Source organism: Cydia splendana, chromosome 16, assembly GCF_910591565.1.
Source record: "Cydia splendana chromosome 16, ilCydSple1.2, whole genome shotgun sequence".
Classification (NCBI taxonomy): domain Eukaryota; kingdom Metazoa; phylum Arthropoda; class Insecta; order Lepidoptera; family Tortricidae; genus Cydia; species Cydia splendana.
The window spans coordinates 12,184,759-12,200,190 of NC_085975.1; the positions used below are offsets into that span (position 1 = coordinate 12,184,759).

The 15,432-nt window shown below is 38.0% G+C and overlaps 1 protein-coding gene across 3 annotated transcripts in view; it reads right to left on the bottom strand.

Annotated features, from left to right (window-relative positions):
• LOC134798315 (CREB-regulated transcription coactivator 3) overlaps positions 1–15,429 on the bottom strand; it is a 31,836-nt gene extending 16,407 nt beyond the window's left edge. For all 3 annotated transcript variants that reach the window (XM_063770721.1, XM_063770720.1, XM_063770719.1), the window contains exons 1-6: positions 15,158–15,429; positions 12,159–12,334; positions 5,016–5,170; positions 3,838–3,937; positions 596–740; positions 138–290 (exon numbers count right to left, since the gene is read on the bottom strand). In XM_063770721.1, coding sequence (XP_063626791.1) covers positions 138–290; positions 596–740; positions 3,838–3,937; positions 5,016–5,170; positions 12,159–12,334; positions 15,158–15,271 — 843 coding nt within the window. In that variant the 5' untranslated portion in view covers positions 15,272–15,429. The remainder of the gene's footprint in view (positions 1–137; positions 291–595; positions 741–3,837; positions 3,938–5,015; positions 5,171–12,158; positions 12,335–15,157) is intronic.
• Positions 15,430–15,432: the final 3 nt, after the last annotated feature.

Here is a 15,432-nt window from a genome sequence, read left to right on the forward strand (position 1 = left end):
CATTTACATTTATTTTTACAACTTATCGCAGACAGAATATCACATCACGACGAATTCCCCATTCGAACCACAGAGGACAGAATAAACCAGAGTAACAGTTGTACACAAACGCGTCACCTAGCTCGTAGAATACCGACCTGCTCGTAGAGCTGCGTGTGGTCGTGCGGGTGGTGCATGGAGGCGAGCGGCACGGTGGCGCCGACGGGCGAGCCGGAGGCGGGCGACAGGCCCCCCGTCGCGGGCGAGCCGCTGCCCGCCGCCGGCGACACCGCGCCTGGCGACGTGGGGCTCTGAAAACAATGTTACATTCGGTTAAGCAAGACTTTTTTTGCATCTTAGAACGTTGTTGTGGGTCGTAATTCCATTTAGAAATATCACAACCCGCTGAAATAAGAACTGAGATGCCATAATGCAAATTCTATATATCAACATACAACTGTGATGTTACACCATTGAAATATATTGCAGTAACAAACATTTTGACATGTGCCTCCACTTAAATATCAGTCTGGAAAAAATCTTGCGCAATGTACATCGTTTTGGCGCTATCTACCGTGAAATTCTATCAACTTTCTTACTTGCAACATGTACTCACATATCTGTTCTGGTAGTCTTGCTCACGCGTGGGCAGGTAGGGGTAGTGCACGGAGGTGAGGTCTGGCAGCGAGCCGCCCGGCACCTGCAGCTCGCCGCACGCCAGCCCGCCGCCCCCTCCCCCGCCGTCACCACTCGAGTACACGCTGAAAACAAAAGGTTGTATGTCAATAAGGTCGCTTTATCACAACAACAGCTTCATGCAATGGCTGATTCGTTCGGTAATCGTCCCGCGCACGTAATATTGGATACCGATACAGTTGTATGAAGGTGTTACTCTGTAGATTCAATCCTCTGTGACTCTTATCATCTACAACTTCGATTACACGCTAAAAACAAAAGTTACACGTCAATATCATCACTTTATGTACAACATAGCAACCGCTGGTTCGTTGTTTAGTTCGCAACTCTGTGAATTAAGTCCTCTGTGTTTTTATCGGATATAACTAATCAGGACAGGTTTTAGAATATTGGTCAATGTATTGATAGGATCAACATATTGCAAAATGCAACATCATGTATGGATTGTATATATGATAAAATAATCATAAACATTATCAAATAATGTAAACTGGGGGAGGTCACGCACGATCGTATGATACAATGATTCATAAGTTGTTGTTGCGAATTTTATAAGTACACACATGACGAGGAAACACAACTTCTTATAACATTTGACGGGAAACCATGGCTTCAAAATAATTTAGATTGTGGCAACAATATATTAACTTGTCAACCCTTTCATAATAAAACAGACAGTCGTTAATTTCTCAGAAATAACTTCTGAGATACGTACTATCCCCGAAACATTTAATATAGCCAATGGGTAAATTAAGTGTGGTAATTCAAAATGCCATTTACCTACGCTATTGTAGTCGGTAAAAAGTTATTTTATCCTGCTCAAAATAAATAGAGTTAAATTTTAGAAATTACAATTATTTTTATCGTAAACCCTTGGACCGCTAAAGACAGCCATATACAGTCAGCAGCAGAAGTTGCTAAGCAGGCGAGGTGTTCAAAATTACCTTGACACGCTCTTATTCCCTTAATAATAAAGTCGCGTCAAGATCATTTTGAACACCTGGCCCGCTTAGCAACTTCTGCTGCTGACTGTACGCGCGCGGTTTCAATGTAATATATACCTTCGAGCAATCCGATAAGGTTTACGATGGCGCCTTGTACATACCTAATAGGCGTGGCGTTTAAAGGCGTATCCAGACTAGTAAATTTTTCGCCAATCTGATTAAATTGCCCGATCGAATAAGGACTCGCCGAATACAACCACCGATAATGACCGATATTACCTACATAATGAGGTGCGGACGCAAGAATACCAATTTGTGACGCCAGTATTTTCGTTCTGGGGCATTTTTTCAATTTAGAGGGCTCTAATATCACCATAAATCTAAAATTGGTGATTAAATTGGAGATTGACGCCAATTTCATTCCTAATCAAATCGGTCGATTTGATCATCCCCTCTGGATACCGCTTACAAGGTAAAACTATATCGCACAAACTGTCAAAACCGTTTTCCTGCGGGCTCAGCACGGTTCCATTTTTATCGACTATCACTATGCGCGTCCCTTTCGCACTTACATACTTGTTAGAACGTGACAGGCATGGTGACAAGGGATAAAAACGCGACCGTGCTAAGCCGCCTGATGGTAATTAATCGACAATAAAATACGTATGGGAAACGTTATGACCCGCTTTGAACTCTAAGGAAAAATTGAGAGTAATTATTAAGATTTTTCCTACCTAGTTTTTTCAATTCATCAGGAGCAACGACCTACAAAATAAGGACAATTATGCACCGAATCCACGAGGTTTTTTTATTTACTCATTGTGATAATATATCATTATATAAAAGTAATCTTTATTTAATTACTGACAGCAACTCTTTGACCATTGCTGAATCTTAAAGTCTTAGGAATAAGCTTTACGAATTGTCAATTAAAAATACGGATGATGGCACAATTGTGGTCATAGCAGTCGTATTAATACAAAGGGGTAAGTATAATGTATGCCAGTGACTGGACTCGAAATGACTCAAACTACGGCTCAGTACGAGATGAATAAAGTGTTGTTTTAATTATCCAATTACTGTTTGTCATTAACGATCGGCATTAACCATTACATGTTTAATGATAGCGTAAAACATAATAAGTTAATTCACGTTGAATTACCAATGCAACTGTGTTATCAGCGTGTTTTATAGCCATCAATTAAGATATATAAGAGATGTAGACTTAACTAAATTTTTGGATACTTGTGTATGTATAAACTATGCTAGGGTAATTCGCCAGTAACTGGCCACTGTTAGTAATTGGCCACCCTAAACTAAAAATGAATTCTATTCACCTATAAACAGAATTCATTTTAGTATAAGGTGGCTAGTTATTGAAGGCTGGCCTGTTATTGAAATCTTATACTAAAATTAATGCTGTTTATAGGTGAATTGAATTCATTCAGAACCCTACTTGTATTTCGTACGGGCCTGCAATACGGCCATATGGGCACAAAAGACTCTAAAGGATACTTTTCTTAATGGTCTAATCTCAAAAAATCGTAAATTTTGAGATATGGCCGTATTGCAGGCACCATATATGATTTAAGTAGGCACACAACGACAAAAAAAAAAAATGTTCCGTCCAGATCGAACAAATGCGTCCATCGCACGCTACACGCGCTTATTGTGAGTTGCGCATGTTACAGCGGCTCTTGCATTATTTGCACTGATAATAAGGCACGGAAACATGCGCGCGAGCAGTTAAGATCTGGACTTACCCTTACAATTTATATGGACGGTTGGTTGTTCTCGCTTGGACCCCTTTTTGTTTCCCATTATGACTGATTTTTAACTACTTTACTCAGTAACGCTAATTATGTTTTGTTATGTTTGGCAAATAAAAGCTAGTACTAAGTCCAGTTTACCATCCATGCTGTAAACTACACAAGAGGAAGTTGCGGAAAGTTTCCAAAAAGTTGGAGGAGTACTCAGAGGTTTCAGGAAAATTTCATAGGAAACAAATGAAACTTTCATTTTGGAAATGGAAAGTTACGATGTGACACAAAGATATGACAATTTTCCGATTTTTTGTGAAAATTTTGCAATTTTTACAAAAACTGACATAAACCTGGTAAACTGACATAAACCTTATTACAAATACATAAGGTTCACTGATGGTCAGTGAAAAGTGTTGCTATTAATGAGTAAGTCCATGAGTAAAGAGTAAACTTACTTGGTATTGTTAGGTATTCTGGGTATTTCACAGGAGGACCGCGGGCGGTTGGCGGGGTTCATACCTAGCGCGCCCAATACATCCAGGTGAATGTCGTTGGCTGAAACAAAAAATATGTGTGTTAGTAATGTGAATGTGACATCAACAAGACGTTTTTTGGACTATTTGGCAGCGTTTATTTCCGATAATATTCGTTTTTTAGACGACTGCCCAAATAAGTAGTGTATTGTATTCCGCGTTCATGTTTGCATGTATGCATGTATGTATGTAAATTGCAAATTTTTATTGTAGAAAGACTGTTTTGAGCACTAAAAAGTTTGACCTAAAAAAACCTTTGCGAATATTTGTCATAGGTACAAACAAACATGAATTATGACAATGAACAATAGTAACAAGTTGGAAATCCCAGGTGGTTATTAAACGCATTTAAGTCTTCAAATGGATAGCAAAAGGTAGAATAATTGATTTGTTTCGCTACACCTGCAAGGAGTACAGTACTTGACAACAAAGAAACCGAGTGTGCTAGTGAAAGTTAGTTTTCAGTTTAGCAAAAATAAATATGAGTACTTAAGCGACCATTCAACTGTATAAGCAGTTACATCAACGACTAAACTTTTCTAGAAAGGCATGACAGACCGTGCAGTCTTTGCAAGATCACCAAGCACTATTTTACTGATGAGGTTTGTTGCAGCGTAGGTATGTATCGTCGGCCTAAGTCGCAAACCTCGTAACTCCATTTCAAGGAAATTAGTAATTACTACCTTGGACAACAACACTTATAGTCGCAAACCTCGTAACTGCCCCGAAGGAGTTACGAGGTTTGCGACTTAGGCCGACGGTATAATGTATGAAAAAAGTGGTAGTTCTACTCGGTCTTCACATTGGATGAGGATCCGCCAGGATGGGAGCTATATACGTATCTATCTAATACCTTTAAACGAGCAATTCTTGTTTTTATATATATTTCGGGAATCTCGGAAACAGCTCTAACGATTTCGATGGAATTTGCTATATGGGGGTTTTCGGGGCCGATAAATCGATTTAGCTAGGTCTTATCTCTGGGAAAACCCGCATTTTTGAGTTTTTATATGTTTTTCGAGCAAAGCTAGGTCTCCCAGATGATATAGCGTTATACACGTGTCTAGCTCACGGTCCGGGGTGGAACTACTGGTACATACCTCTCCGGTGGTTCTGCTGCGTGTGGGGGTGTGCATGGGAGTGCAGAGGGTGGTGCGGCGAGAGCGGCTGCGAGGCCGCCGGCGCGTCGCCGCCGCAAGACTGGTGCAGCGCCGAGTCGGAGTTGGTGCGACGCCAGCTACTGTCTGGCGGTGGACTGGAACAAATAGAACGATTTATTAGTATTACCAGGGCTATAACCGCGAAAATCGAAGTTGGCAAATTGCGGGCATCTTTCTCTGTCACTCTTATCACGCCTTCATTGGAGTAAACGAGAAATATCCCCGCAATTTGCGAATTTCGGTTTTTGCAGTAAGCCCCCAGGCGTGGCTCACTCCGCGATTTCGTCGCGTCGCAACAAGTAGCTACAAGTACATCCGTCCCACACCAATATTGGTGGCTAGCCATAGGTCGCGCGTGGCGCTTGCGCCACCTAGCGGTCATATCCGTCCTAATCGTAACAGACGCGTTTTGTTAGAGAGTGAATCTTCTGTACCTAGACTATTATATATTCTGTGGTATTACACTTTTAAAAAAGCAGCATAGCTTTTATTTTCCATGCAATATGCCGTATGTCGTATTACGAGAAAAATTCAACCGCCTTTCACTTATAGTTACCGAGATATACTCTAACCCCCTTATTCATAAACGCGCTACAAACCTCAATTAGTTAATAATCGTTTGCCTTTATCTGTCATTTTGACTTATGTATTTGTAAGAAAGGGATAAAACATAATTTAACTAGATCAGGCCCGTAAAGTTTTATGAATAAGGGGGTAACGCTTTGACCGCTAAAGACGTCCAGCCCAATATCAACCTTTGTGCATTCCAAAAGGGTTCACGATGTCACGCCGTAGACCAGGGGTCTCCAAACCCCGGCCCGCGGGCCAAATCCGGCCCGCGACGCGTTCCAACAGCCGCCGACACCCAAAGCGAGTGCCCACTGTCCGGCCCGCGGGAGCCAGGCTCCAGGGGTTCAGCATTCATTGAGAGTGGAACTGTTCCTGAACAGCAGCAACCAGAGACCCTCCCCCGGCGCAAAACCCGACATTGGCCCGCGCGAAAGTTTCTGAGGTGCAATATGGCCCTCAGGTAAAAAAGTTTGGAGACCGCTGCCGTAGACGATAGGCATGGCGTTGAAAGGGTTAAATTAAAAGGTAGCACATTGAACTATACTAACGCTAATCTAAAACCATTATCTTCAATCGGTTTAATCCAAAAAGGGAAAAATAGCAAATGTATTTATTTTGCTAATCAGGTTTTGTCAGTGAATAAAGACATCGCATCGTGAAGTCTGCATCAAATATATGTAGATACTTTCGCCTTAACACAATGCCATAGGGACTAAAATTGTATTTCACGTCAAAATGCACTAGACTTGCAGAGTAAATGTTTTAAGAGTTATTATTTTAGGGCATTACAACAGGTAGATGCAGCTAGTATAAATAGGTAAACTACAAACATTGGCTATAAAATTACACGGCGTTCTTACTCCAAACTGAATGTAGGTATTTAAACTTGATTGTTAGTGTGACCCAGTTTATTTATGACAAATTCTTTCAATAGTTTTAATTATACACGTTGGGTACGGTGGTTTTAAAGTAATTACAGATTTATAAGGGGTCGGTTAGAACCCTGGAGTTAGGTGGGCTGTAAATAGGCCTGTTGCAAGTAACAAAGAATCATGGAAATAATGGTTTCAACGAAACATATATGTTAATATGATTCTAAAAAATGGTCCAATCTCAGTATAAACTGAAGGATTATTAATATATTCAATAAAATAAAAGTGCAAAATTCTCCAATCGGCCATTTTTACTGAAACGCCAATCAGAAGCGTTCTAAACAGTGACGTCATCAATCCATAACATATTTCTTAGAGCAACATAGACAACCTCATTGACCGAAATCTATACGTGGGCACCAAAGAGTTCGAAAGGTGCAAAAAAAATGTTATTTCGCCACTAAACATTTATTACGTCCAAAAAATATTATTACACGATATAAAGTAGATATCTATTTGTTATTATACTTATTATTTAAATAAAATGCAAAATAATACTATATTTCAACAACAAACTTTTTTAATTATTTGGCTGAATGGAACTATCATTGCCATGTTGGCTGTCGTAACTAGAAAAAATTAAAAATTAAAAAGAAAAAAACCGGCGTTCGGTGATTTTCACTCAAAATGTACATGTATCTAAATAATTAATCTTAAACTGCAACCGTGTGAGAGTTTTTGTGTAAAATGAGTTATTGTGATAACTTTTTGTAATGTATTTATCATCCCTAATCGTAATATATGGTGCTGAATTAACAATATCATTCGGATTCAAGGGAAATTCGTAACTGTAAGTATGTAAACAATATCTACCACCCTACCACCAACTAAATGATGACGTCACAAATGGCATGCGAGGCGTTTTCGCGCGAAGTTTAAACTAGCTATAATAAAATGCAATTATCTATGTTAAATCTTATGAGTATAACTGAAATATAGTGTTTTTCGGAACTAATACAAGTGTACCGACGATATTAAAAGGGTTTTCAAAATTTGTCATCAGGCCTATTGTATAGGTCAAAGTCAACAATTAAACTTCGTTGTAAGTTGTAACAGTGAGGCCTTTCTATAGTAACTTAATGGATTCGAAACTTGATTAAACAACTTTCGTCGATAGAAAACAATACAATACAATAGGTCTAAAACACACCGATAAACATTTTTATAACCGTCAAACCGTGTAAACTGTTTTGTGGGACACTGTACTTGTATAAGCTGTATATTTTTATGTCAATAAATAAATAAAATAATAATAATAAATAAGAAATTTTGCATATAAGCTAGAAACGTGAAAGTAGCTTCTAAAAATGCGCAATTGTATTTATGATGGAACTCATCGAATACCTTTTTTTATCACAAAAAAACTTAATAACAATGATATTCGGGATCCACGGCTGTTCGCTCAGTCAGGCGTGGCTCACTCCGCGATTTCGTCGCTTTGCAACAGGTAGCTACAAGTACATCCGTCCCACACCAATTTTGGTGGCTAGCCATAAGCCGCGCGTGGCGCTGTCGCCACCTAGCGGTCATATCTGTCCTAATCATAACAGACGCGTTTTGTAGAGTGAATCTTCTGTACCTAGTACTATTATTTATTCTGTGGCTCAGTGCTTAGCGACTTAGCGAGCAGCGGGTTGAACTCACGGACCTTGCGGCGTCTTAAATAGTCTTAATACTGAAATTCATTTCGCTAACGTTATCATAACAAAATACTGCTAATACTGACAACATTAACGAAATAAATAAAAAATACATATTAAAATATTAGTAAAATTCGAAGAAAGTAATTTTATTTGTTCTTAGAATACTGACATTGGATTCAATAATATGATTATTAAGTTACTTATCGAAATAATTCGCGGATAAAATGACAATTAACCTTGTAAACCTTGGCATTGACTTTTGGCCCTTCAAAGTCCTTGATAAGAAACAAGCGAGCAGAGTGTGTTATTTAAATGGAGCACCCGATAAGTGACCTTTCTTAATTGGAGCTAAAATGTCAGTTCCTTGTACTAGTTATTCATTCAGGTGTTACTGTATAAACATAGTCTACTAACGTTACGTGTACGTAACATGATAGTCGTAAAAAATCTATGTCATGGTGCAGGGGTGCAATTTCGACTATCCTTTTCGCCGTTTGGACATATATGGCACTATAGTTAATAATGTAAAACATGGAATATATTTCGATTAGTTGAAATTTCCTGCAGTCGAAATTGCCCCCTACACCTTAATTTTAATAATTGCAGTCGAAAAAATAAGAATTACACCATGCAAATAATTTATTAAATGCAGCATCATGACCACCTCACGTACAGTCAGCGTTTTTTTCCCGGTTTTTACATTGTCACAGTGACAAACCGGGGTATGAAAGTTGCTCGTTATCTCATATTATTGTCACTGTGACGAAGTGGCACAGAAATCAAATTCCTTGTAAGGTGCAGGGGGGCCCTTTTCGACTGAGGGGTAATTTCAACTAATCGAATTATCTTCCATGTTTTACAGTATTAACTAGAGTCACACACAACCCATATTTTTCGCTATCTTGACATATATGGCACTCTAGTTAATAATGTAAAACATGGAAGATATTTTGATTAGTTGAAATTATCCCGCAGTCGAAATTGCCCCCCTGCAATTTTCGCTTTCATATGCCCCTGTATAATATTGTAAATTCCATAGATATCGTTAAGAAAATATAAGGGTCATTCTTTGATTTGGTGTAAATCGGCGGGTCCACGGTAAAAAAATAAAAAATCTTTATTTTGGGTATTTGTTTGACCATAATCAAATGTTTAGGATACAACGATGTTGAAAAACGTTATGGTCCCTTTCTGTGAAACTTATCTGCGAAGATATGGACCTCGCAATTTTAAAGTGTCATGGTGATGACTTTGTACGGCGATAATACATGGTAATGACAAATTATCATTTTCACCATATAAATAGTTATATATTTTTCTCACTTTAAGTGAAATATTATAATATATGAATAAAATACAACAAAGAAAAAATAACTCTCCTTCGGCAAATTTTGTTAAAAGAGACCATAAACAATAAAAAAGCGATTCATGTTCTTACCGTGGAAGAATGGTCATTACCCTGGTCGAAAAATACCGTGGTTCCGTGGTAATGACTACCACGGTAATGATAAAAACTATCATTTTGTCTCATAACCCTAAACATAGTTAATGTTCCAGAACATTCTTCCAATTACATCGTAACAATTCGAATAAGTTATCATATCAAATAGGATTCGTATTAAAATGATTTCCACTTACCGAGAAATAAGACACACGGAACTGACACATTTTTTTGGACGAAACCACGGTAATCGACTTATTATTTAAAAATAAAATATATACGGGCACAAATGTTGAAGTGTGTTCCCACTATCGATTAATAGGCGACGAAAGGCGCGCGGTGGCAGTGGCAGGATCTCAGCACAGCCTGCTATTCGACAGCTATATGATGTGCAAGTAGCATCCACGGAAATGACGGTACCGCGAGGCCGGAAAAATTCGATGCTGCCAGGTAGTTCTGTACGACACAATTTAATTTGTGCAATCAATAATTAATGTACTAAATAATATAGTTTTAGGCACTTAGTAAATACTAGCCATAAAGTTACATTTAAATTGAATTTTAGCTCATGTTTTGATGAAATCTGGTCAGGCGACACGCGTTGGTAGTGACATTTTGACCCTTTGGAGCCTTAAAAAACATAGATCTTCTTAAGATATCGTGAAATGGAAAACGGCCTGTACTACTATTTTTTTATTTACTACTTATAAGTATAAGACACGGTAAAGATCCAACTTCGTTTAGTACCGAAAAACGCGGGCGACATGCATTTACACCAAATCAAAGAATGACCCATAAACAGTATGATGATAGACTATGTACCTTATAATAGTCGGACAAATGTTTCAACCAGACAGTATCTAATTATATTGAACCTTGAAAATAACGACAATAACATGCCTTCAAATGCAATTATTAACGTACGTGCTACGAAAAACCGACATTGGCCGCAATGTATTACAAATTTTGATCCGCCACGGTCAATGACTCTTAATAGGTATAGTATAAATACTGAGAAAACCCAATTATTTCCAACTTTTAATGAACGCAAAGTATAGGTTTGTCCTTTTACTTTTACGCTGTATTAACTAATTACCCTTAATTTAATTGAAAGCCCGTGGGTGTATAATTTGTATCATCAAAATTTTACCGCAAATAGTCCAACTATGAAACTTCAAGGTACATTTATTGTTACAATGGATGTATAAAAACAAATTTCCTGTTACTCAGCGTATGCCGAAAGGAGACAATTATTAATTATGAATGAGGTTTTGTGTTGAGCAGCATGTAAATATGTATGATGTGTCATCAATAATGAAACACCGAAATAGTCATCAACATTTTATTTTATAGCGTCTAACCGAGCAGGTTTCTACGCATGTTTCCTGGTTTACGATTAAATTTAATAAACCGCTATTCGTGATTGTACATCACTCAATCATTATGTATTCTAAGATAATTGGGCTTGAATAATAAAATATCATTAAAAATCTGTGTTATTAGTGGACCCCGAAAACTGTTTTAAGGGTCGCTCACTACTCTTATTGATGCTGATTCGGCTTCAACATTTTACCATATTTTCGATATCGGTTAATAAGTATACGAAAGGGCGATTTCACGTCAATAAATTCTCTTAATGGTATTTTCATCGTTCGGTCTACCAATTAAAAAAAAAACTATTCAATAGGAATTGAGATTGCACTACAGAATTATAGTGGCATTCAACTAGTTAAGGAAATTTCCATTGTTTCACTATAAATACCTACTTTGTACTCGTAATAATAGACTATTCTGAAAATCCCAGTGGATAGGAACTTCCTCGTCAATATTGTATTCCTATGAATTTTTTTATAGAGCTTATTTGAATGCAATAGAGTTTACTATACATGTATGTAATTGTTTTAGTCCAAGCTCATCCTGCCGTACGATTGACATGTGTCATAACATAAAGCGGGAAAATGCTCATTCAGGAAAAATGGGAAGTTTAGAACTCATTTACGAGTATATACCTGCGAATCGGAAACCACAGCCCTTCGATGAATTGATCCACTGAAGGTTTGGCGGATTGCCGCCATTGTTATCCTCAAGAAAGAGGTGTGACGTTTATCGCTTTAATAACACTTAACAACTTCGAAAATCTGTTTTCTCTTCACGAATACTATTACATAAAGTACCTATGGTACTTATTTTTTATTGTAGGCTACATATTTCGGCCACATTGAGAACCTTGGCTAATTGAGGGACTGTTATCTTATTGGTGGTCGGGGCCGCAAGGGCCCCACTATTTTGCCACGCTACGTCGACGTGGGGCCTCCGTTACATCGCCATCACCCATGACAACTGTGTCAATTCAGTCCACTCACCTGAGATACACCGTGCTGCCGTAGGGGCTGGTGTTAGCGGTCGGCGAGGCGTCGCTATAAGCCCCACGGAACTAATGGCTGGAGCGCCTCCAACACGACCCTCGCTTATGCCACCGTATCGCTAGCCCACTCACCTTAGATACACCGTGCTGCCGTAGGGGCTGGTGTCGTGGCGGCGGTCGGCGGGACGTCGCATGGGCCCCACGGAGCTGGAGGCGCGGCCTCGCTGCGTGGGCGAGCGCGACGGCGACGCGCCTCCGCTGCGGCCTCCGCCCATGCCATATTGTGTTGCTAGCGTTACTTCTTCAGGCTGTAACAATATCCGAAATGTTATAGACAAATGCGTAACCAATACGAGACAGCGGGTCTTGCGGTTGTTAATGTAAAGTACAATTATTCAGAGGCCGACCACGGGCATTCTTTGGGAGCATTCCATGAAATTGTCTACCGTTGTCCCTTACGAACGCGAATTCTCTGAAGATTTGCAGGTAGAAGAGTTTCCTTTACTATTACAAATGGCCAAAAATGTGTACAGAAAATTTTTCACCTGCTTTAAATGCAAAAAAAAAGTCGCAACACAATAAATAAAATGCGTCTGCACGGGACAGCCCGTGAAATGCTCCTTTGGCGGTTCTTTTGGACGCACCTTTGAATGCACCTTTTTAGCCAAGGTTTTAAGGTTGCACAAATATTCTAAAAAGTACTGTATCCAACAACCAATGAAACACAATAGTAGATTATTCTTTGGGCTTAAAGGTATCTAAGAAACACATCATTTTATATCTAAAAGAACAATTATGTGTATTCAGTAAATTTGTAAAATAAATAATTGATTGTAGTAGAATGAATTCATGTTTTTGATATGATTGGGTGTTTCACCATCAACCTAGTATCAGATACCTATCTCTTAGCATACATATTTACTAATTTTAATCTAAGACTATTTATGGGCTGTAGAACTATAATTTTTCCTAGCTGTCTAGTATTCAATATGGGTAATTAGGGTGTTCCATATTTTTCAAGGATTTATATTAAATATACCACATTCAATAATATGAATATTTGTTTTACCACAAAACTCATGTTTGATAACTATGGTACTTTTCTTTATGTTTTTGGAGTGAATTTAAAGATCTTGACATTTATATGATGTTTCAAAGTTTCAGCTTTCAAAGTTTAAAAATTGGATTTTATCTTTATAATTGTGGTTTTGATATATATAATGTGTATTCAGGTAATTAAAATATGTTCTGATTGTCAGGTAAATCCGAAAATGACTCTATGATGGAATTATGTGTGATTAGCTTAATATACTAGCTATATTTAGCTTTCATGTTGGACAATATGTAATTTTGAACACGTAATAGTTAGATTAACAATACAGGCCAAAGGACGAAATACAGAATCTGATGTAGTTGGGTTCGGCATGGACTATAAACAGAACTTGCACATATAATTAATAATTGTCAAGAAGTATACAGAGGATAGTAGAGGTAGGTGTTCATGCCTGTGCATTAATTTTGGGAACATCAACAAGTGTGTTTGTATTGACCATGACAATGAGTGTGACAACTGTGACAAGTCCCACAAATGATGCCAAGGACACAAGGTTGTTTTAATTCATTGGTAATTTAAAACAAAGTACCACTTTAAACATACTAACGCTAAATCTAAGCTATTCCAGAAATCAAATCACTATACTGAAAATTAATGAACTCATAATCAGTTGGCAATCAATACAGCATATTTTCAGCCTTATATGCATGCACATAAGGACTACTATACCCACATGCTGTTCTCTAGCACATCCTACAACAAAAATATACTCTGGCACACCCACTGTCAGGAGAAAATGGCGGCAAATTTAAAAAATATAGGCGTAAAAGGTTGATCTTTCATAGAAAATTTGAATTTCGCACCTTTTTCTACTGACCTGTTGGGTGTGTTTGAGTATACTTTCACTAAAACAAAACTTCTAAAGGGCATAATTAAAAATCTAAGGCAATTCATGGATTAAAAAAAATGTAGTCATGTTGAAATATTAACATGTGTAACCTTAACACCATTGATGTGCAGTACAGATGAAACCGATGCCATGAGTGAACAAAAACTTTTCAACCACATGGCACTAAGTAAATATGTCTTGAGCATCTAGCTGTGTGCTTCACACATTTGTGAACCAAACAATGTTTATTTTAATAAGCATGAATTATATTTAGTAACTCTTATGCATATTTTATGAGGTGCTAATTAAATTCACACCTTTTAGTGATTACTTTGTCAAGTTGTTTTTTTTTAGAATCATTTATAATGTAAATATGTTTCCATTATGCATTATACAATAATTGTTACAGTTTTTAGAGAAAAAATCAAATAAAAATATGTGTAAAAAATGGGGAATCAAATAGCCATCTACAACTGCACCACTACCATAAAGAAAAACATAGCAGGTCTACAACAATTGAAATGTAACGAGCAAGAGTCCCAAGGAACCTTGGCATTTTCTGGCTCCGCACTGGCCTGTGGTGCAGCCACATTTGGCAACGAGCCACTGCGGAACGAGCCCAGCCCCGGTTGCGCGGGCCTGAGCATGGAGTCATTGGGCTCCACAGGCTTAGGGGCTTTGACTTTTTCACATCGGCTACTTGTGTTAACCTGCAACCACGACCCTCCAACAGACTACTTCAAAGTTTCAAACATACACTCATGTTAAACACGGCTAATGACCTTGATATGTACGAGTAAAGCAACACTTAAATATTAATATCAAAAGGTTAAAACTCCAATGTTTATCATGGAACTGAATGAGAGTGAATTCGATTTTGCTATCTTAATAGCAATATTATTGTTTACATGTCACAATGGATCTAATTTTGAAACACTTTGCTAACTCATAAAATTTTAAAATGCTGTATTGTTGTCTTCGTAAATGAATAGCACTGACAATGACAATTATCTATTCGTGCACAGTAGCTGCTACATAGCAGTTATTGTTGGCCCTTTGTATTTAGATAACATTAATTAATCAGTTAGTTATTGAGTCGCAATATGAATATTGCAACGATTATTGTTTACGTCTCGGCCGCACATTTGACGGCCAGGAAGCGATTGCCTGAGTAAATAGGCGACATACCTTATTGGTTGCGTCTGAAACTTCACGCATAATCTTTTCAAAAGCGGCCGTCTCTTCGGCCTGCTTTTGATTGTGAAGGGCGATTTTTTCACTAAATTTCCTAGGGTTTGCCATGATGACTGACTAACAAGAGTTTTCCCTTTTTTACATCACAATTTTATGCGCTCTTAGAACCAAAACGCGCTTGCCTGTCATGTCGCACACAAACTCGATGTTGCTATTTTGCAAAATTTAATTCTTGTCTATAGGCAAAGACAATAAAGAAAATAACCAAA